Below are 22,401 nucleotides of genomic sequence, written 5' to 3' on the forward strand. Positions count from 1 at the left end.
TAATACCTATTCTTCTCAAACTATTCCAAAAAATGGAAGAGGAAGGAATGCTTCCAAATTCATGCTATGAGGCCAGCATTATCCTGATACCAAAACCAAAGATACTATAAAAAAAAAGAGAGAGAATTATAAACCAATATCCCTGATGAACACAGCTGAAAAATCCTCAACAAAATATTAGCAAACTGAATTCAAAAATACATTAAAAGGGTATTTCACCACAATCAAGTGGGATTTATTCCAGGGATACAAAGATGGATTTGTGAAATCAATCAATGTGATACATCATGTTAACAAAATGAAGGATAAACATCATACAGTCATCTCAATAGATGCAGAAAAAACATCTGACAATATTCAACATCCATTTATGATAAAAATCTCTCAACAAAGTAGATTTAGAGGAAACATACTTCAACATAATAAAGGCCATATATGAAAAACCCCCAGTTAACCTTATACTCAACAGTGAAAAACTGAGAGCTTTTCCTCTAAGATCAGGAAAAAACCAAGGCTATCAATTCTCACCACTTTTAATCAGCTTAATACTGGAGGTCTTAGCCATCGGGCAAGAAAAAGAAATAAAGGGCATTCAGATTGGCAGGCAAGAAGTAAAATTTTCATTATTTCCAGATAACATGATATTATATATAAGAATCTCCAAAGACTTCACCCCAAAAAGAACTATTAGAAGTAATAAATGAGTTCCGTAAAGTTGCAGGATACATCAACATACAGAAATCTCTTGTGTTTCTATACACTACTAAAGAAATAGCAGAAAGAGAAGTTAAGAAAATAATCCCATTTACAATTGTATCAAAAAGAGTACAATATCTAGGAATAAATTTAACCAGAGATGAAAGACCTGTACTTTACTATAAGACATTGATGAAAGAAATCAGAGATGACACAAATAAATGGAAAAATATATGAAGCTCATGCTTTTGAAGAAAAATATTGTTTAAATATCCACCCAAAACAATCTATAGATTTAATGTAATTCCTATCAAAATACCAATAGTATTTTTCACAGAACTATAACAAATAATTATAAAATTTGTTTAGAACCACAAAAGACCCCCAAATAGTGATAACTATATCGGGAAAGAAGAATAAAGTTGGAGCTATCACAATCCAGATTCCAAGATTTACTACAAACCTATAGTAATCAAAACAATATGGTACTGGCACAAAATAGACACAAAGATCAGTGGAACACAATTGACAGCCCAGAAATAAACCCATGCTAATATGGTTAAATAATCTGTAACAAAGGAGGCAAGATTACATAATGGGGAAAAAACAGTATCTTCCATAAATGTTGTTGGGAAAACTAGACAGCTACATACAAAAGAATGAAACTGGACCACTTTCTTATGCTGTACACAATAATAATTCAAAATGGATTAAAGACCTAAGTGTAAGGCCAAAACCACACAATTCCTAAAAGGAAACATAGGCAGTAATCTCTTGGAAATCAGCCTTAGCAATGTTTTTCTGGGTAAGTCTCCCCAGGCAAAGGAATCAAGAGCAAAAATATAAACTACTGGGACTACATCAAACTAAAAAGCTTTTACACAGCAAAGGAAGCCACCAGCAAACAAAAAAGTCAGCCTACTGAATAGAGAAAACATTTGTAAATGATATATTCAATTAGGCACAACTATCCAAAGTAGATAAAGAACTCATACAACTCAATGCCAAAAAAACCTCAATCTGATTAAAAAATGAACAGAGGATTTGAGTAGACTGTTTCCCAAAAAAGACACGCAGATGGCCAACAGACACATGAAAAGATGCTCAACATCACTGATTATCAGGGAAATGCAAGTCAGTACCATAATGAGATACCACCTCACACCAGTCAGAATGGCTAGTATCAAAAAGACAAGAGATAACAAATGTTGCTGAGAAAGTGGAGAAAAGGGAATCCTTGGGTACAGTGGGGATGTTAATTGGTACAGCCATTATGGAAAACAGTACAGAGATTCCTCAAAAAACTAAGCATAAAAGTGCCATACTATCCAATAATTCTACTTCTGGGTATTTACCCAAAGAAAATGAAACCACTAATTCAAAAAGATATATGTACCCTTATATTTAATGTAGCATTATTTACAATAGCCAAGTTATGAAATCAACCCAAGTGTCCATAGATAGATGAGTGAATAAAGAAGATGTGATATATGTACATAGTGGAATATGACTCAGCCCTAAAAAAGAATGAAGTCTGGCCATTTGCAACAGCATGGGATGGACCTAGAGGGTATTATGCTGAGTGAGATAAGTCAAAGAAAGACAAATATTATATTATTTCACTTACATATGGACTAAAAAACCAACCAACCACTCAATAATAACAAAAAAGAAATAACTGATTATATTCATTATATTTAGATCTATAGAGAACCAGGGTTCTATGGGTTCTATAGGTTGCCAGGGTGTGGGTGGTAGGGAATGGGGAAAATAGGTGAAGGGGATTAAGAGGTGTAGACTTCCAGTTAGAAAATAAATAAGTTACTGGAATGAAAAGTACAAAAAAATAAGCAGAATCAGACCTTAGCATGTAGATTTAAAAAAAAAAAAAAAAAAAAAGCCCTACTGAACCCAAAGACAGGCCCAGAGACATTGTCTAGCACCTTCCTCTTACAGACTGCCAAACAGGGGGTCAATTTCGTACAACTTTTCAGCAGCTGACCAGAGCAGGGCCTTGGGCTGATCCCTGAGAGGAGAAGAGACTTCCCAGACAGAACATAGAAGCATCAGGCAATGGGGGAGGGAGGTTTCAGGATTGGGACTACCAGGACCTTATGTCTGTCTAGCATTTTACAGAGCTCTGACACATATCCAGTTATCCTCCCAGTCCATTCCTGTACCACCTTTAACCCTTGGGATTGCTGAGCATAGTAACTTCATACATTCTGGACAAGGCACCCACACTCTCACAGAGTACTCTATCACCTCATCCAACAGGCTACATTTTAATTTTATGATGTGTTTAAGTTTTTCTCCCCACTAGACCATGAATTCGTCTAGAGCATGAAGGTTGTTTTAGTAGTTTTAGCTTCCCTTGGGCCTCATAATATACAAGGGCCTGGCACTCATAGGTGCTCAGTAAATGTTTAGTGAATAAACAAATAAAAAGAACTCGTTGAATAATCATGTCAGGCTGGCAAACTCCTCTGCAAGCAGAGTCAGGGGTGATGAGGTTTAGCTCAGGACACATCTCATTCACCTCAGACGTCCAGCGCCTTGCAAGTGTTTATTTGTTGAGCTAGTCTAACCCAAAAGAGTTACTATTAATAGTTGGCATTTCAGGACAGAGAAGAGAGAAGGAGGGAGCTATAGTGAGCCAATGGGGCAGCTTATGAGAGGATGAAAGGGGATTCCTCCCCCTCACCTCTCCCACTTTAAGACTTATAGCCAGGGGCGCCTGGCTGGCTCAGCTGGTAAAACAAGGAACTCTTGACCTCAGGGTTGTGAGTTGAAGCCCCACACTGGGTGTACAGATTACTTAAAAATAAAACCTTAAGGGGAAAAAAAAGACTTGCAGCCGGTTAGATGTTAACTGTATAATCCAGCAAGTGTTGTCCGTTGAACAGTCCCTTATTGGATGTCATGCACAGAGCTGGGCCAAGACTTAGACTAAAGTGGAGGAGGAGGATAAGCAGGTCCTTGAGACTTTAGGAGAACCTACGTGAGCAGCACCACTCCAGCTGGTATAGGGAGGAATGTATGTGCCATTCTTTCCTGTGGTTCAATGTTCATGTATATTTCTCTAAACCAAATACATTGGAGTGGAATTTGTACACTGCATTGAAAATATGGAAAGAGCTACCAGCAGTAAGGAAGACCCAGTCCCCAGCATACATGGGATTAGAGGTAGGATCCAGTGGGAGAGTGGGGCATAATGGGTGATAGAAGCTGAAAAAGACATGCCTGAGTCTCAGCCTTTCCTTAAGCATGTGAGCAAGAAGAAAGATATCATTTAGTTTTTTTGCTGTTCATCTGTGTAGATCCAATTAGGCTCAGATTAAAATGAAGGGTAAATGTTTCACATTGAAAGTGACTACCTCTTTGGAAAAGCTGTCCTCTTAAGGAAAGTAAGGATAAGAGCATTGCCAGAATGTCTCTGCTTGGGAATAAAGACACCGGCTCATGGCAACTTTATTTCTTGCTCTGTCCAAGATTTATGGATTTCATCTCCTCTCCAAGCTTTCCATGGAAAGGTTAGGAGCATTTGACCCAGCTGGTTCTCCATGAGACTTCAGCCCTGACCTCTCTGTGGATCAGTTTTCCGGATGGCCAAATTTTGGTATGGGATCACAAAAACAAGTGTGGAAGCTTTTTATACTTTATATCTTAATGACAGAATAGATTATGGTTTATGGGGTTCTGTATGTGCTGCTTTTGTCATCTTATCTTTCCCTGGCTGTGTAGATAACCTTTTCCAAAAGACCTTCTACTTTATGCTTTTACCACTGCCCATAATCAAAGTCTCGGGAATTTAGTATTTGAGATTTTGGTTTTGGACGATTATGTGATTAATTTGTTGGGACATGAGGTATATATTCAGGCCTACAATTTATTTAGTAAAGGTCTCTGGGAGGAATTTTAGTTAACACATTTATTGAGTGTCTACAAAGTACACAAGTCATTGAAGAAACATACACAGATCCCATACCCCCACTCAGGGGCAAAGCTAACTAATGTTATGTTTCTTGGTCAGACTTCTAGACCCTTGGATGTTAATGAGCATGAAATCACAAATTAACAGGAAAATGGTCACGTAGTAAGTAATTGGATATGCAGTCTTGATCAACAAATATGAATGGCAATGCTATTTAATAAAGCAGTGATTGTCAGGGCACCTGGGTAGCTTAGTCGGTTAAGTGTCTAACTCTTGATTTTGGCTCAGGTCATGATCTCAGTATTATGAGATTTAGCCCTGCATTGTGCTCCATGCTGGGTGTGAAGTCTGCTTGGGATTCTCTTTCTCCCTCTGCCTCTCCCCTCCCCCAAATAAATAAATAAAAATAATATAGTGATTTCCAATTAGGGTATATATGTGTGATCTAAAGTTTTGTATTTGGGAAATACAGACCAGGAAAAATAAAGTCTGAGAAAAATCTTGGCTGGTGAGGGTTCATAGAATATAATATAGTCCCTAAATTTGCTTTGCATGATAAGGTCTATCCTTCAATGGGATATAGCAGAATCTCTGTGAGGTGTGAAGTTTTTTTGTTTTGTTTTCCATGGGTATCTTGTAATGGCTTATAAAAAAAATTTTTTTTAAGAAAAGAGAAAATCAGATTTTCATCTCCTAAATAATTGGCTTTATCCCCCAATACTGTCTCTAATCAAGTCACATCCTGATTTCCTTTTCTATTTTGAAAAGCTCAAAATGAAGGAAGACCCCTGATACCAGACTCTCCTTTCAGCTGGGGCCCTACAGATGAGTAAAATGTATATTGATAATTCCATTCCAGGTTATTTATTTAACAGGCAACTCTTCAGATTTTCAAGGACTATATTTCAAGGACTGAAGACTATTGGAAGATTGAGCCTATCAACCTTATCTACAGTATATTTTGTTCTTGAAACCTTTAACTCCTTTTTTCATGTGCCAAGAATCTCTTAAAGAGATTTTTAAAAGACCCCTTGCTTGAAGACCAATACTGGCATACACTGGTCAACACAGTGGCATAATCTATAAATTTAGAGATGTGAGCTGTTTGAGGGAGTTGTAACTCCTTCACCTAAAGCATAAGGATGTGGTTTGTCCAGGTGCCTTTCTTCTTTTCCTTCTGTACCCTGCTAATTTGAAGTGACCAGACTCAAAGGTGCAAGGTGAAGAATGGATAACAGTTAAGTGTGTCTTAGTGTAGACTTGGCTGTAGACAGTTTACATTTATGTGTGGCTGTGTGTGATTGTGCTAGGAGAGCAGGCTGATTTCAGAAGTCAGGAAGATACAAGGGAATAACCACAATGTTCATGTGAACTTTGATGACTTTTTCACGAATTAGTTTCACAAAAACCAGTCAGCTCTTCAGAAGATTGGCGGAAACCTCAAAACAAAACAAAGTGAAAAAGACCCCAAAACAAGAAGCAGAACTCAAGAGTTACAGTGTGAAAAGTAGTCTATAGTACACTGACAACACCAAATGCTGGTGATGATAGGAAGCAATAGGAACTTTCATTCACAGCTGCTGGTGGCCATGCAAAATGGTACAGTTTGACAGTTTCTGACAAAAACTAAAAATGGTTTTACCATACAGACCAGCAATCCTATTCCTTGGTATTTAACCAAATGAATTGCAAACTACAATATATCCATACAATGGAATATTATCCAGGAATAAAAAGAAATGAGCCATCAAGCCACAAAAAGACACGAAGAAACAGAAGTGGCAAATTGTTAAGCAAAAGAATCCCTTCTGAAAATACATACTGCATGATTCCAACTGTTTGACACTCTGGAGGAGACAAAACTATAGAGACAGTAAAATGATCTGTGGTTACCAGGATATGGGGGAGAGGACATGAGCAGGCTGCACACAAGAGATTTTTAAGGCAGTGAAACTTCTGTATGAAATCATAATGGTGGAGCATGAAATTGCGCATTTGTCAGAATGCATAGAACTGTCCAGCACAAAGAGTAAACCCTAATGTAAACTGTGGGCTTTAGTTAATAATAATGCATCGGTGCTGGTTCACTAATTGTAATGAACGTACCACACGAATGCAAGATGTTAATAATAGGAGATACTGTGTAGGGAGCCAGTGGAGAGGGGTGATTGGGAATACTCTGCCTTTTCTGCTCAATTTTTCTGTAAACCTCAACCTGCTCTAAAAATAAAAAAAATATTCATTTTTTTAATAAAAAAAATATCCACACACTGTAGTGTCATAGGGCCTGAAGACACCCACTGCCCAGTTGCTGTGAGGTTAGCTGCTAGCAGCTCTCAGTTGTGCCCTTCGGAGGATTGCCGACTAGAGCTGACCAGAGCTGTCCAGCCAGAAAAATGCCTGAGAAGTTATGGCTTCCTTCAAGGACAACTTATGGCCAGCCAGCCAATGGCTGACTGACTTGGGGTGCCATCTATGGTCTGGGTTTGCCAGGAGATCAGGCTGGCGCCAGACTTAAGCAGAGCCCACTTTTCCCTGCCCTGTCTTCTGTCCTCAGTGCTCTGACCGGTTTCCTCTGAAAGCCCTTTCTCCACCACTCACTTGTGCAACCTGCTTCTGGGAAACCTGACGCAAGGCAGAACCAGGAAAGGTCCTATAAGGATGGGATTCTGGTGTTATTAGGTCACTTGCTGGCCAGGTGGCAATGAGGATTCCATTGCTCTGGTTAGGTAGAGTGTGGAAAGCCCTGGGCCCTGGTTTGTGGTAGAGGTTCAGTGACTAAGATCTTCACCTGTGGTGACATCTGGGATCATATACAGGGGGACAGGGATGTACTAGTTGGTGCAAAGTCTCTACATTTGAGAAGTCTGGGGAGACTATTAAGTATCAGGAGCACAGAATTTGGAGGCTATTGCTAAGTACCATGGGTGCACTGAAGAGAGTGAAGAAAAGGGTGACCTCAGATTTACCACCAATTTAAAGCCCCATCTGAGAATCAGAGGGCTTCCTTGCCAACGTTCAGCCTCTCATCTTCTACAGCATGGCAGTGTGTGAGAGAAGGATGAATTCTCAGCCTAGGCAAATCTGCTGCCTGATCATTTGGGCCTCCTAGTGCTAGTAGAAGAGCAGGCAGTTCATGCCCTGATAGGGAAGATGTGGGACTGTAATGCTTGAGATAAGGACATCTGGGTCTAGGCCCCAAATCCCCTGCTTATGGGCTGGCATAAGTGTCCCACCACCCCCTTGTTGGGAGAAAGATCCTTCTCCCCCCAAAGATCATGCAGAATCCTCAAATGAGACATGCAAGACAATGCTCGCCCTTCTCAAGATGTTTCCCCACCATCCTTCCAGAATAATAATTAGCATTTAATTATAACGTGATCTGACTGGGGAAGAAGCACAGAGACCTACAGACTCAAGCTCAAAATGTGAGGATCTTCATACTGTGTTCATGCCCATCAGAGACCATCCATTGCAGAAAAGGTGCCAAACAACTAAACTGACTGGATGACTTGGCCAGCAGGTGTCAGCTGGCTTTCTCCTTGGTACCCCAGTACCTGCACAGTGAGCTCAGAGAGACTGCTTCACAGTAGAGTGGGAAGCTATGCATGGGCCCAGCAGCATGGCCTTCCTGTTGTCAAGACCAACAGCCATGCTGAATTTCCACCTGGCCAGCTCAGACGGATGCTGAGCTCCCAGTTGGACACTATCCCTGGAGAATGGTCGATTCCATCAGACCCCCTCTAGGCTGGAAAGTACAATAATTCACTCTGAGCAGGGTTGACCTGTGTGCCTTTCCTGCTCACAGTGTCTCCATGCGTCACTGTTCGAGGACTCATGTAGCATCTGATCAACCATACAAAATTGCTCTAATGGACAGACTCAGCTGTAGAAATATGACCGCAGGATTGACCTACAGTCCTTCCACACACCACCACATTAGAAGCTGCCAGCCTGACAAGAGGCATGGAATAGCCTCTTGAAAGCGAGGATGTGCAATAATTTAGACATGACACTGTGGGGTTGGGGTGCTAATCTTCAGGGTGCAGTATATACCTTAAACCCATGGTCATGTTATGGCACTGTGCCCTCAGTAAGCAGAATATGTGAATCTGGGAGGCAAGAGGTTGAATGAGTTGTTACCTTATTCATTACCACTCTCTAGGGACTTGCACAGGGCATTTGTCTTCCCCATCCCTGCAGCGTTGGTCTCAGTGAGTCTAGAGGTCTTGGTTGCCAAGGGGGAGTTTGCACCAGGGACACAGTAAGAGTCCTGCTGAACTTGAGTCTATGCCACCTGCTGTGGCGGCTGGTCTTTAGGTTGTACTGTTACTACCATCTCCTCCCACTCGTTCTAGGTACCCCGCCTTCTCATCAGCCCAGTGGCTGTCCCAGGCTCTTGTCTGGCTATTGTTCTTTACTCGCCTATTTACAGTGACAACTGGGTGTGGAGGTATTGGGGGATGTCCCAGTGGGTCACCTGAGTATGAGGCACATTCCTCTCTGACACTGTTAGGTAACAGCCTGACCTCCTCATGATGAGTAGGAGCAATTACTTCCTCCCGTGTGGCAACTGCTTTCTTTGCCTGCATGGCTTCTGGCATGAGGACAGAGTGGAGGGACTCGTCATGGTGGTAGGGGTAAGGCCTGGACAGGGGAAGAAGGCACTGAGGTGGGAACTCTCCTAAGAACCAAAGCAATTTCAAGATGGGACTGTCACAGAACAGAGGAGTATGCTCTTTCTGGTGCTATTGGTTGACATGAAGGAGTGACGCTAATAGTATTTTACTAGCCAGAATTGCACTGAAAACTTTGAATTCTGAGTTTAGTTGCACCCCTGGTTTTCAAAACCCTGGCTGTTGAAAGATACGTAAAATGAGAATGACCACTGTGCCACAAAGGTAACAGAAGTTGAGACTGTCTACTAATCCTTAGCTACAGGCCTAAGTGCAGGCCTGAATGTGGGTCCCTTGTCTAGTTCCTCAGAGTCTTGGGGGTTGGGGGAGGCTGCTTTAGTATCTGTGGGCCATTTAGTGCAACACATAAGGGTTGTTTGCTGATTTGGGGGTATTTCCTTTTAGGCCTAGACTTGGTTACTTTTATTATTTTGTTATTTTGTTGTTATTCAGAATGATTTCATGTAGTCTTATGATAAAGAAAATATGGTCTGGCAAACAGTCTTCTCTGGTGAGATTGTGGGTTATTTTAGATACCTGACCAATAAGTTTTCAGTATTTTAAGCTTCATTTTCTGATTATAAAAAATATATATGCAGATTATAAAAAATTTAGCATGTAACGAAGAAAAGGACAAATAAAAGTATGAATCAAACATTACTGGAAATAATCACTGTAAATATTTTACCCCAAACTTTTCATCTATAGAAATGCATATTTAAAAAAATTGGAGCCATAATACATGAACAGGTTAGGGGTCTTCATATTTTAGTCTTCTTGAAAAATTCCCATTCCATTTCTGGTAAAGTGGACAAGCTCTGACTTACTCTAGCTAACTACATCAGCTTGTCCTACTACCCACCTGTGGGCCTGTTCCAACTCAAAACATATGGTGGCAGCTCACTGCTGAGCTTGGAGGTGGTTTCCCAGTTCTGCAGTTTCTTTGACCTCAGCTCCTAGCAGCTCTGAACATCCAAGACAACAAGCTCAGACTGCCCTAGAAGCTGGCAAGGATTTTGACAACAGAAAAGACACTTAAAAAATAAATTAAATAAATAAATAAATCAATAAATAAAAGATGCCGTGAGAATGTGTGCAATCTGAAAGTTATTAATTGAATGCTTACGAGTGATTCCTTCTTCTTGGCCAAAGGCAAGTTTGCCAAGGAAATGGACACTTTAGATATAGATCAGCTCTGATGTCCACATTTACACCCCAGGCCACCAAGCAAACAATCCTAATCCAGCATATTACCTGTGGCAATAACCTGGAGATGTCTCCTGTCGTGTGGGCTGCAGAGAGCTGCTGGGGTGCATTAGGCATAAGGTGACCCCATTAGTTAACTCCCAGAAGGCAGAGAAGGACCGTCCTTAACAGCACAGCATAGTGGTGAAGAGCTCACAGCTCAAACCCAGCTCTGGGTTTTTGGATGAATTATGTCACTTCCTTGTGCTTAAGTCCTTTTCATCCTTTATTTGATAAAATGCAGATGATACTGAATAGTCTTACTGTGAGAATTAAATGAGATGAAGCTTTCAGACTAGTGCCTAGATGGCTGTTTGCATATTATCATTAACAACTTGTTAACCACATTCTTTCCTCCAGGGAAGGAAAGGAAAGGCTTGTCCATGATTTTAAACCAGGTCTCCACTCCACTGCCCCTCAAGTGAAAATGTGATAGAGGTGGCCTTAAAAATTTTTGCATGATTGGGACACCTGAGTGGTTCAGTTGGTTAAGTGTCAGTCTCGTGATTTCCTATCAGGTCAGGATCTCAGCGTCCTAACATCAAACCCTGGTTAGGGCTCTATGCTCAGTGTGGAGTCTCCTTGAGATTCTCTTCCTCTCTCTCTGCCCCTCACCCTGTTTGTGCGAGCATGCAGGAGTGCATACTCTTTAAAAATTTTTTTTAAAGTTTTGCATAATTGTAGGAAATAGTGAAAAATCCAGTTTGAAAGAAAAATAAAAATAGTTTGCCCATTTGAAATCGGCAGGGTAAGGAGCAGCCATGGAACAAGTGGACTCTACAGTGGTCCCATTATGCCATCTAGTGGACAGCAAAGGAAAGGCATGATTTTATCTTCAAAGGTAGTAACTTACCCAAAACGTGTATATTGATGAGAATAAAAACTCACTAATAGGTTCACATGTCAATAAATTTCATTCAATTTTTAAACCAACATAAAAGTTCAGAGTTCTATACACTAAGTGCTAAAGTTAAATTCTCAAAACCACTTAGGAGTTATGTGATGTATGCTAGAAAGATCATCCACTGAAGGAAAAGAGAATACACACCAGACCTTACTAGCATGAATTTTCACAGCCCACCTTGCCCATTCTTCTTATCCTTCTCCACCAACATTCTTCATGCTTATTCTGGTACATATACTTGGAGTGCCCCAGAGACTCAGAGTGTACCTAATCAATGCACCACTAGCCCTTGATTGGTACCAGAGCCATTCTGCTCATTTTCCAAGAATGCAACTATCACTTAAAATTTTGCTGTAATCGGCAGGAGCCACCTCTGCCAGCAACATGTTCAAGGTAATTCAGAGGGCTGTGGGGCCGGCCAGCCTGAGTCTGCTCACCTTCAAAGTCTATGCGTCACCTAAAAAGGACTCACCTCACAAAGCTTCTGTGAAGGTTAATGAGCTTTCACTCTACTCGGTTCCCGAGGGTCATTCTAAATATGTGGAAGAGCCAAGGACCCCACTTGAGGAAAGCATTTCACATCTCCGACATTATTGCGAGCTGTATAAAAGTTGGTGTCAGGGGGGCACCTGGGTGGCTCAGTGGGTTAAAGCCTCTGCCTTCGGCTCAGGTCATGATCCCAGGGTCCTGGGATTGAGCCCCGCATCGGGCTCTCTGCTCAGCGGGGAGCCTGCTTCCCCCTCTCTCTCTGTCTGCCTCTCTGCCTACTTGTGATCTCTGTCTGTCAAAAAAAAAAAAGTTGGTGTCAGGAAATGTACTCCCAAACTAAGCCTAAGATGCAGAGCTTGGTTCAATGGGGGTTAGGCAGCTATGAATATCTCCAAAATGCACCTCCTGGATTTTTTCCAAGACTTGGTGTTATCAGTTTTGCTGGCATTGTTGGACTTCTTTTGGCTAGAGGCTCAAAAATAAAGAAGCTGGTATATCTGCCTGGATTCATGGGACTTGCTGCCTCTCTTTATTACCCACAACAAGCCATCGTATTTGTCCAGGTCAGTGGGGAGAAATTATATGACTGGGGTTTACGAGGATACATAGTCATAGAAGATTTGTGGAAGGAGAACTTTCAAAAGCCAGGAAATGTGAAGAATTCACCTGGAAATAAATAGAATGCTGCATGCTCTGCCCATTTTAATCAGTTATAGGTAAACATTGAAAACTCCATGGGGTAAACCAATATTTCTACAGAAAAATGGCAGAGAAGTCAGTACCGAATGTAGTAAATTGGCTTTCTTCTTCAGGATAAACTATGCTAGGCTTCTTTGTTATCTTGGGTGATACCATATTACAAGTGGACTAATCGGAAATCCTTTCACCTAGAGAGAATGTCTAGCCTTAGAACTCGTTCTCATGTTGTTATTTATGTACATAATTAAAATTCCAAATTAAAAAAAATTTGCTGTAATCAAATTGACTGTTTTTCGAGGACCCATGTGTTTGGTTTTGTTTTTCGCGCGTGTGTGTGCGCGCGCGTGCGTGCACATGTTGTTTCCTTTCAAAGCCGTTTATTACTTTTATAGTTTGTTTTCTCCTCCAGATATTGATGAGGGTGAAGACAATGGCAAACAAATCTCCTCAAAAGGTGAGTAATAATAGCATATTTGAAGTACCCACAGCTGTTCTGAAACCTTCTCTTTAGTATTATTGTCATCACTATTAACCATAATAATAACAGGTGTTATTTATTAAATTCCTAAGGTGTACCAGACATTTTACTTTATAAGCCCTTTTTTTAATCTTGATCTCAAAACTGCAATGGATATTATTATCACTATTGTTATAGACAAGAAAACGGATGCTCAGAGAGACCAAGTGACTTACCCAGGACCACACAGCTAGTAAATGAGTGACAAAGTCAGAACTACCCTCAGGTCTCACTGACTCCAAAGTCTCTGCTCCTACCACTGGACAATGGGCCTTTCATTTATTCACTCATAGGATCTGTCAGACTCTGAGCCCAAGATTCTGGGGTCCCCTGAGTGCTGTCACCTTTATAGGAACTAAGACTTAGTCCCTAAGACCCCTGAGAGCCCATGGCCAGTGAATCCAGGAGGAAGGGCTTCAATATGCAAATGACAGAGATGTAGCAAAACTCAGACTGGGAGCTGCACTTTTGTCCCCTGCACTTCCGGCTTTAATAGATGGACCTTCTTCAAGGTGTGCTGGTTCTGAGAATGCTGAGTCTTTCCCAGGAGCTGGGGGGGCAGGGGGGAGGGGTACTGGGAGAATAGGATATAGTCTCTGCTGCCAAGAGCCTGGGACCCACGGGGGAGACGCAGGAGGGCTCGCTCAGAGCAGCTGCCGTTTGTGTAAGAAGAAATTCTGTCTTGAAGAGTCTTACAAGGTGATTGTGGGGTAGCCCATCACCTCCACAGTCCCTCTCCTCCTCTGTCTCCCATAATAGAATGGGATAGAATAGAATAGAACACAATGGAGTAAAATACAATAGTAGACTAGAACAGACTAGATCAGATCAGAATATCATACCTGTAAGGGGAATATTTTTCCATAAACTTGTTTTCATTTCAGAGATGTGTTATGTGTGTCCACTGTGTTGGATGGAAAATGGGCATCTCTCTGGAGCTGCTTCTAAGGCGTATAGACAACTTTGGTTTAGACTAAACTGGGCGGCCTGAGGGACTCCAGGCCTCCCCCACCCTCACCCATGGTACCAGGAATGAAGGAGGCCTTGTGTGCTGACAGTCCCCAGGCAGGAGGTGGCATCTGGGTCATGAAGCACTGGGAAGATCATTTCTTTCCAGGCTCAGGCAGATCCTTCCTGAAGGCAGGAAAAGGCCCAGGTGACCTTGAAATGATGCAGTCAACCTGTGGCCAAATGTGCAAGAGGTCCCCTTTGGCAGCCCTGTGCCGGGTTGAGGGTCCCCTTTCCTCTGGCTGGGCCCACAAGAGAGGGGAAACCCACTACCAGTGCCTGGTCGTCATTTTACCCAGGTGTCACCTCCTGCAGAGTGGCTGGAACTGGCTGTCAGGTGTCTAAGCTGCACCATCGCCGCCCAGTCCTGCCGCCCCCAGGCCCTGAGTGCTCCATGGTTGCCTGAGGCCTCAGGCCAGGCCCCACCCCTGCCCTCCCAGCAGGTGGCTCTGGGGTCCCCCCCACCCCGCTTTGTCTGGGGCACTGAGGCCACGGACCCTGGAGACATCGTCTTTCTGTTCAGACAGGGGGTTGGGGAGAGGGTGGTCCAGAGCAATGTCTCCAGTGTCTTCCCTTATAGCCTTTTAGCAAGACTGCCATTCCTCATCCTCCCTGTCTGCTCCCTGGTGTAAGGGGGTCTGGGTTGGATGACTGCCCTAGAGAGATGTCTCTGGGTGTTACTGTGGATGGATGCCCCTGAATCCTGTCTGGGGGAGGGCAGTGGGAGGCAGTTCCCTGAACCAGTTTCTCCTCTACCCTCAACCCCTCACCCTACCATGTCCTGGGACTAGAAATCAAACCAGGTTTGCTGCAGTCTGAGAGCACTGTGTCCAGCTGCCTTACAATCCTCCAGCATCAGGTGGGGTCCCTGGAGGCCTTCAGGAAGGGGCTGCCTGGCTGCTCTGGGGAGAGCCCTCGGCCCCAGAATGCAGCTTGGGAGGTCTCTGGGCAGCAGGTATAAGCGTTCCCACATGTGCCCTTCCTGCTCATTGGTAAAACTGTGCCACCACCCCCAACTGTAGGCTCCTTTGGGATTCCCGTGTCTAGGATCCCCCACTCCCCATGCCCTGCTAATGCCCTTCAAGGCCTCACCCCAATCTCCACCTGAACAGAAACTTGGTCCTACACTCAGATTCCTGTGGGATGGATTACTCAGCTGCCGCTCAGCCATTCAGTCAACAGAACTTGGCCAAATGATTATTCCTCCCTCGTCTCAGTTTCTCATCTGTGAAATGGAGCTAAAGCTCTTACAGGGTTATGTGAAGCTTAACTTTTGACCGACTGGCACTCCAGCAGGCAAAAAGAGTGGCTCAGTGTTTGGGGTGTTGCTGTTCCCCTCAGTGTCTAGCAGCCCCAGGGACATGACAGGTGCACAGTGACATGACTGGCCCATTAATGAATCAATTCATTGGAGAGAGAGGCAGGATGTACTTGCTTCTCTGACTTCCCGTGGGGACAGCAGTGACAGAGGTTACCATGGTAATGGGAAATGGGCAGTAATCAGGGGAGAGAAAAGGGGGCAAGGGGAAAAGAAGGGAGGGAAGAAGGATGGAGGGCAGGAAGGTCGTCAAGCACAAAAAGACAATGACCGTTTTTTTGGAGGACAAGGAGTAGGACTATGAGCACCATGTAGACATGTCTTCTCAGTCACACACACTCACAGAATTTTGAGCTGGGAGAGGGAAACTGGAGATCACAGACCTCTACTTCCGCCCCCAAGGTGAGGCAGTCCAGGTCCTGGGAGATTGGGAGTTAGAGATGGGGGAGAATGGGTTCTTGGGGACAGGAACTGCCTGGAACATCGGCCATCCCCTCCCCCACACAGCAGGTCAAATTCTTCCCTTTCTCCAAGGCTGCTCCAGCAGAGAGTTCATCTCCATGGAAACCTCTGAGGAGACTGAAGGTGCAGAAGAAATGGAAAAGGAGAACAGTGCTCTGAGTGTAATTTATGTTTTTCTTACCTCTTTCATTTTTCTCCCTCATTCCTATCCATCAGCTTCTCCTTCCTGCCTCTTCCTCTCCGTTTCCTCTCTCTCCCCCTTTTCATAATTCTCACCCAGAAGGACCAGGCCTAACTCGAGAAGCTGAGGTCACTGAATCTGCAAAGTGCCTCAGACCCTCCCAGACTAGCATGGCCCCGTCTCCTTAGCAATGCACTAGTTTCTCATCATAAATACGGGGCTCCTGCCGGAATCCTGCGTGGCCACGTGGGAGAGCTAGGGTGGGCTCCAACCTGCCCCCGGGAATTACTGCTCGCACCTGGCCCGGGCTCGGGCACTCCCCGGCATTGCCAACTCTGAGTGTGTACCACTGTGCCCTCCCTTACAGCTCTCCGGACTTTTCCAGTTGGACGACAGTTATGAAACGTGTACCTCCAAATCTGTCCCGGAAACGGGAGAAAGCATCCAGGGGAAAAAAGAAGGTGGCGATGAGGACATGTGAGTGTGAAAGAGGAAAAAACAGTAAGCGAACTGGTTAGCCGTTGCTCCCCTGACTCTTGTTGAATTTCAGGACAACAAACAAAACTAAGCCAGGGTCCACTGGCTTGCTCGCCCCTGCGGTGGCGGGGGACAACTAGCTTACGGACATAAGCAGTGCGGGCGAGGGAAGGATGCCTGAGGACCCTCTCCCCAGAGAACTGACACTGGTACCAGACCCCCGCGGCTCCCCGCTCGGCCGAGGCCCCCAGGCCGCCTTCGTTCCGCTCACAGGCTGCGGCGGCCGCTGGGGGCCCGGCCCACCCTTACACAGAAAGCAGCCAAGGGGCCTCGGACCCTCCGAATCTGTCACCCTGGCGCGGGGGAAGGGCCACGACCACCTTCCAGAAGACTAAGGAAGGGTCCACGGCTTGCCGGGGGAGCCCACCCTCCAGGTATGAGCCGCGGAGAAACTGGAAGCTGCTCCCCACGCGCCTGCGCAACCTCCGGGCGGTGGGCAGAGAGACCCGCAACCTCCCAAGCTCGCTCCACAGGCGCCTGCGCGGGGACTCGGTGTGGAGGCCGGCGAGCCTCGAGGCTGTTCAAGCGCCTGCGCGAGCGCCGGAGAACCCCGCGAACTCCGGAGAACCTCGCGAACCCCGGAGCGGCTCTACGCGCATCTGCAGAGGTTAGCGAAGCCCAGTCCTGGACCGCTCTGCCCAAGGTTTCTCAACGTTGCACTCAGACTTTGGGGGCTGGGGAATTCTATGTCGGGGAGGGGAGGGCAGTCTTACGCATTGTAGGATATTTCACAGCATCCTTGGCCTCTTCCCGCAAGATGCCAGTAACAGCCCTCTCCCACCCGTTCACCCAAATTATGACAATCAAAAATGCCTTCAGACGTTGCCATTTTTTTTCCCTGGGCGGGAGTGGGGAGATCCGTTGAGAATCTCCTCCCCGAGCCTTGGAGGAGCTGAAACTCTACAGGGGCAGCCCTGTGCTCTTCTCCCTGAATCCCCACAAGAACGTTCCTGTGGTGTTTGTGTTGCTTTGTTCCAAGATTGTATCCTTTCAGAGAGGGTTGGTTCCAAGTTAATGTCTGAGGTATTTCGTTTTAGATTTATTGGTTTTAAAATTAGTTTCAGTTATTTTCAGTTATTTTTTATTTTTCGTTATATTAGTTAATTTTTAGTTAACCTCTATTTTTAGTTTTCTAGTTATTTCATTTTATAGCTTTAAAGTTACTTGTTTATAAATATTTTATTACTTATTTAGCTACTAAAAATTCACTGCAAGTTCTTTTTTTTTTTTTTTTTTTTTTTTTATTTGACAGAGAGAGAGAGATCACAAGCAGGGGGAGTGGCAGAGGGAAAGGGAGAAGCGGACCCTATGCTAAGCAGAGAGCCTGACATGGGGCTCCATCCCCGGACCCTGGGATCATGACCTGAGTCGAGGGCAGACGCTTAATGACTGAGACACGCAGGCGCCCCTCACTGGAAGTTTTAAAATTATTTTTGAATTATTTTCAGAAAAAAGTGTTTTTAGTTATTTTAGAGTTTTTCTCTTGTTAGTTTTAGTTATTTATAGTCACAGTTATTTTTCGTTATTTTAGAGTGGGGTTGTTTATTTTTATATTCATTTATTAATTATCTTTTAGTTATTTGGTTTTAAATTATTTTATTTTCAATTGTTGCATTTTTGAACATTATATTTCCTGAATTTTTCATTTTCAGAGTTTTGAGATATTAGTTTTGATTTATTTTCAGTTATTTATTCTCAATTATTACTTTTCAGTTACATCTTTGCCACTTAAATTTTTTTTTCTGTTCTGTATTTTTACTTCTTTCATTTTCAGATTTATTTTCAGAATTATTTAATATTAGAATTACTTTGTCTAGGGGATCCAAACAAAAGAGAGACATGACATCAGTTATTTTAACACAGAATTTAGTATAAAGAATTGTTATCCAGATATTGGAGAGTTTAAGAGGGAAAAAAGTGATAATGTGATACATGGAGATGTTAACTGCAAGAAGCTGCTACCAGCCCAAGGGCTGAGGGAGCAAAAGGAAGAAATTGGAGGTGGCCTTGCATAGCTGGGGTTAGTCCTCTGAGGAGGAAGTGCTGCCCCATAGGACAGGTGTCCCAGGAGCTGGAAGTTAGTCTGGGAGCTGCCAGCTGGTGCTGGTGTCTTTGAAGCAGGCGGGCAGGTGGGGGTTGGTAACTGAAACCAGATATTGCTCTCAGAGTGCAGACCAGTTGCTAGGCGGATGCCGACAGGAACTCAGGTGCACAGAGGTCCCTCTCCCCCCTTCTGTCCTCTGGTCAGTCTGCTCTATTGGCCAGGCTTCACAGGGAACAGCTGGCAAAAGAGGTGAGTGGCCCCAGCCCACAAAGCAGAGATTAGAAGGGTGGGCTGAAAGCTAAGAAATCAAGGCTAATAACCAGCACCCTGACCTCTAGAGTCGTTTAGTTTTAAAGCTAGTTTTGGATTTAGTTAGTTTTGAAATTGTTAGCGTGATTTGATTTTAGCTTTTCACTGGACGTGGGATCTGGCTAAGTTTTTGGTTCCCTGATTTGTTTCTGGAATGGAGTGGGAACTTCTTAAACATCTGAGGACTGTCTCCCATGTGACTCAAGAAAATCACTTCAGAATTCAAGAAAACAAAAATAAATATCTCACTTTGTTCATAAAGAAGCCCTTTGACTACATGGCCAAAAAAGGGCAGAGACTAAGGGACAGACCATCAGGGAGAGGCTCTTCAGCAAAATTGTCCAACAGAGTGTTCTTTGAAAATTTTCAGGAAGTTATGTTGTGGAGCTATCCTCTTGTGCCCCTTTCCTAACAATAAAATATCTTTCTCAATGGAGTGTGTTTCACATTTGTAGACTACAATATTGATTGTTTGAACACAAAAATAAAGTTGTTTCCAAACCCACAGGAAATCTTATTTCCTTCTACTTGCATTGTTTTCCACTTTGGCCATAGAACATTTGTTTGTTTGTTTGTTTGTTTGTTCAGTACCTATTTCCTGAGCACCCCTGTCCTCAGGAAGGTACTGGCATCAGGAAAGACCAGGAAGGCATGAAGATGAGTGAGAAGCTCTCAGTACAGTTTGGGGAGACAGATGTGGAAACATCATCACAACACAGGGTGACAAATAACATGGGGGCATGGAACCCTGCTACTGACTTCCTGATGTAGTCAGGGATGATCTGACTTCAGGGCTGGGTCTCCTGGAGCAGGCATTTTCTCCAGATGGAGAAGGAGAAGAACATCCTGGTCGTGCACAGACACAGAGGCGTGGAGATGTGATGCATGGCAGGGAGGATGCTTTGACAGAGGCTGCTAGGCCACAGGGTTCAGAAAGGCACTAACGTTAGGGCTGGCCCTGGTGCTTGACAGATAGAACCTCATTTGGTCCACACAGCCAATCTGCAAGAGAGTAGGAAGCAACCTCAAGAGTCAATGCTTTTCCTGGTCTTACCGTTCCAGTCACAGCCTAGCAGGTTCTCTGACTTGTCATTTCTGGAATTTTTCAGCTCATTTCTGGCTTTATCCTTGGTCCATTCACTCCTCCCCACTTACCCTTGGAGGTGAGTCCCTCCATCCTCTATCTTTTGATTCCTGCTTCTTAAACATCGGTGGGGAAGGAGGAGGGTTGAGACCAGCCAGCTGTGAGGTGCCAGTAAGGCCAGCTGCAGAGGAGGCCGACAGAAGCAGAGGATAGTCCCTGTGGGGTCTTCTAGGGGAGTTTTGCTGACCAGCACGGTGGGAACTGAGCTCTTGGTGAACCAATCATAACCTACAACTGCAAGCAAAACCCCTTGAAAGTTTGTGGGGATGCCTTCCCAAAGTGGGGAGCCTGCTTTACAACAAGCCCAAACCCGTGAATTAACAGATTGGGACTTTTAAAAGCACACAGGGCCCTTTGTTGCATGAAGAGCACTGGACAGGTTTACCCAGTCTAAAGAAAGTAGAGTCCTTCCCAACCTATGATGGCATATTTTCACACTTTTTTATAGAACACATTCTTTCAGTCAGTCTTGAGTATGTTTCTCAGCACACTTCTCTGCTTTGGCTCTCTGGTCGTCTTATCAATCACCATATACATTTCTCCAAGAGAATATTTAAGACCCGGAGCTGGACAGAAGAATCTCTGGATTCTATCAGAATTATCAGAAAACGCATCACTTGGATCCTCTTCAACACTTGACCATTGACTAGCCATGTGCCCGCTATAGGAACAGCCCAAAGCTTTCTCAGTCCTTTGGACATCAGTCATTTTCTGAATTTACGAAACCAGCCACACTTGGTGGTACTGGCAGAGTGCAAAGTGCTCAAACCCCCGGGCCTCACCTGAGGAGCCTCTCCCCAAAACTTGCATCACAGTGGACAACCAGAGGAACCATGTCAGGACCAGTCCTCATTGCTGATGATGCCCCCGGGTGCTCTGTGGTAGCCCACTCTCACCTTCCACTCTGGCTCCTTTGGCTAACCCCCACACTTTTGCTCTGCTTATAGGTGTCCTTTCAGAGAAACAACAGAAATAATAATAAAGGGTAAATAATAAGGAAACTTACGTCTTCTATTTGAGTAAATGGAAAAGAATTCAAAACCAGATACAATCTTCCAGCCAGTTATTCAAGTCATCCATAGCTTGCTAGAGTTGCCTGTTGCCCACTAAAGGGACTCATTTCAACATGCTGCTGAGGACTGGGCATGCTGCAGCCCCACAGGAAGGTGACCCAGCTGAAACCAGCCCTGGATCTGTGAAAGCTGTCTGAGTCCACACTGAACACCAGCTGTGCCTTATGAAATAATCAGACAAGATAGATATCCTCCAAATCAGCATTTCCCAGAGCATATTTTGCAAAATAGGCAGAAGAGTGTAAGAGTTCAATGAGTTAATCCCATGTTGGAAAAAAAAAAGTTTAAATATATTTTTTTAAATACTACGTATTTTATTTCTCATTTTGTTCATCTCAGTTAGTGAATTAAAGGATTTGAGAACTCTTTCATGAAGGAAGTCTGTATATTTTTGTTAAACTCATAATTTCCCAGACATGTTTGACCACAGAATCCTTTTCTTTTTGGAATATAACTTTCCTTGTATATTAGTAAGGGGAAAGCTGCTGTAGCAGAGATCTATCCATATAGTGCATTAAAGAATAGTTATGTCTCATGAGACAGCCTGGATTGTGTATGCAACCTGCTCTGCTCTACACAGTCATTGAGTGTCCCAAGTTCTGTTTTTTCTACCATCTTCTAGAACTTTGTCCTTGTCTACGTAGTCAAAAGCATGTCTCAGGGATGCCCAACTTGGAGCTTGCAGGGAGGAGAAAGCACTTGGAAGACTGCAACATTTTAAGACCTAGCCTACAAATGTCACATGGTATATTTTCTTATATTTCTTCAGTGAAAGCCTTCTTGCACGGCCACACCAAGCTACGAGAGGGGTTGGAAACCTAGCTCTCGACTACAGCTTTGACACTTGTCACTGTCACCAGTGAGCCTGAAGCAAAGCAGGGACTAGAATCCAGTCTTATAACTCCTAGGCCAGGATTACTACATTAAGATTTGCTTGCTCAGTCAACATGTTTCAAGTGCCTCTAGAGTTCCAGGTTTACTGTCAGATGAGGATAGAAAACATAGCTTCACCAATTCTCTATAAAATGTGTGTCAATTGCATCTGTAATCTGGTATTATTTTTTAAGTATGAATAAACTTTCAAATATGGCTTTTTAAAAAAGATTTTATTTATTCATTTGAGAGAGAGAAGCAGGGGGTGGGGGAGGCAGAGGAAGAAGAAGCA

At 43.8% G+C, this 22,401-nt stretch overlaps 2 protein-coding genes across 5 annotated transcripts in view; both read left to right on the forward strand.

The window, feature by feature from the left end:
* Positions 1–17,722, forward strand: part of LOC111151235 (MCF.2 cell line derived transforming sequence-like 2) — a 282,214-nt gene extending 264,492 nt beyond the window's left edge. For 2 of the 4 annotated variants that reach the window (XM_022509077.1, XM_022509087.1), the window contains 3 exons: positions 13,053–13,097; positions 16,021–16,109; positions 16,497–17,722. In XM_022509077.1, coding sequence (XP_022364785.1) covers positions 13,053–13,097; positions 16,021–16,109; positions 16,497–16,610 — 248 coding nt within the window. In that variant the 3' untranslated portion in view covers positions 16,611–17,722. Of the gene's footprint in view, positions 1–13,052; positions 13,098–15,993; positions 16,110–16,496 lie in introns of all 4 variants that reach the window. The other 2 variants (XM_022509067.1, XM_022509097.1) reach the window with 2 other exon arrangements.
* On the forward strand, positions 10,381–16,054 carry LOC111151254 (MICOS complex subunit MIC26-like). The gene is made up of 2 exons (XM_022509122.1): positions 10,381–12,069; positions 12,255–16,054. Exons 1-2 carry the CDS (start codon positions 11,840–11,842, stop codon positions 12,622–12,624), a joined length of 600 nt encoding a protein of 199 aa, XP_022364830.1. The 5' UTR covers positions 10,381–11,839; the 3' UTR covers positions 12,625–16,054.
* Positions 17,723–22,401: the final 4,679 nt, after the last annotated feature.

Source organism: Enhydra lutris, unplaced genomic scaffold (assembly GCF_002288905.1).
Source record: "Enhydra lutris kenyoni isolate GAN:26980312 unplaced genomic scaffold, ASM228890v2 scaffoldscaffold2, whole genome shotgun sequence".
Lineage (NCBI taxonomy): Eukaryota > Metazoa > Chordata > Mammalia > Carnivora > Mustelidae > Enhydra > Enhydra lutris.

Bases quoted from the DNA above. Each gene is read 5' to 3' on its own strand.
- LOC111151254 (XM_022509122.1), top strand. From the start codon at position 11,840: ATGTTCAAGGTAATTCAGAGGGCTGTGGGGCCGGCCAGCCTGAGTCTG. The intron at 12,070-12,254 runs GTGTCAGGGGGG...AAAAAAAAAAAG, and splicing joins TGCGAGCTGTATAAAAGTTG to TTGGTGTCAGGAAATGTACT.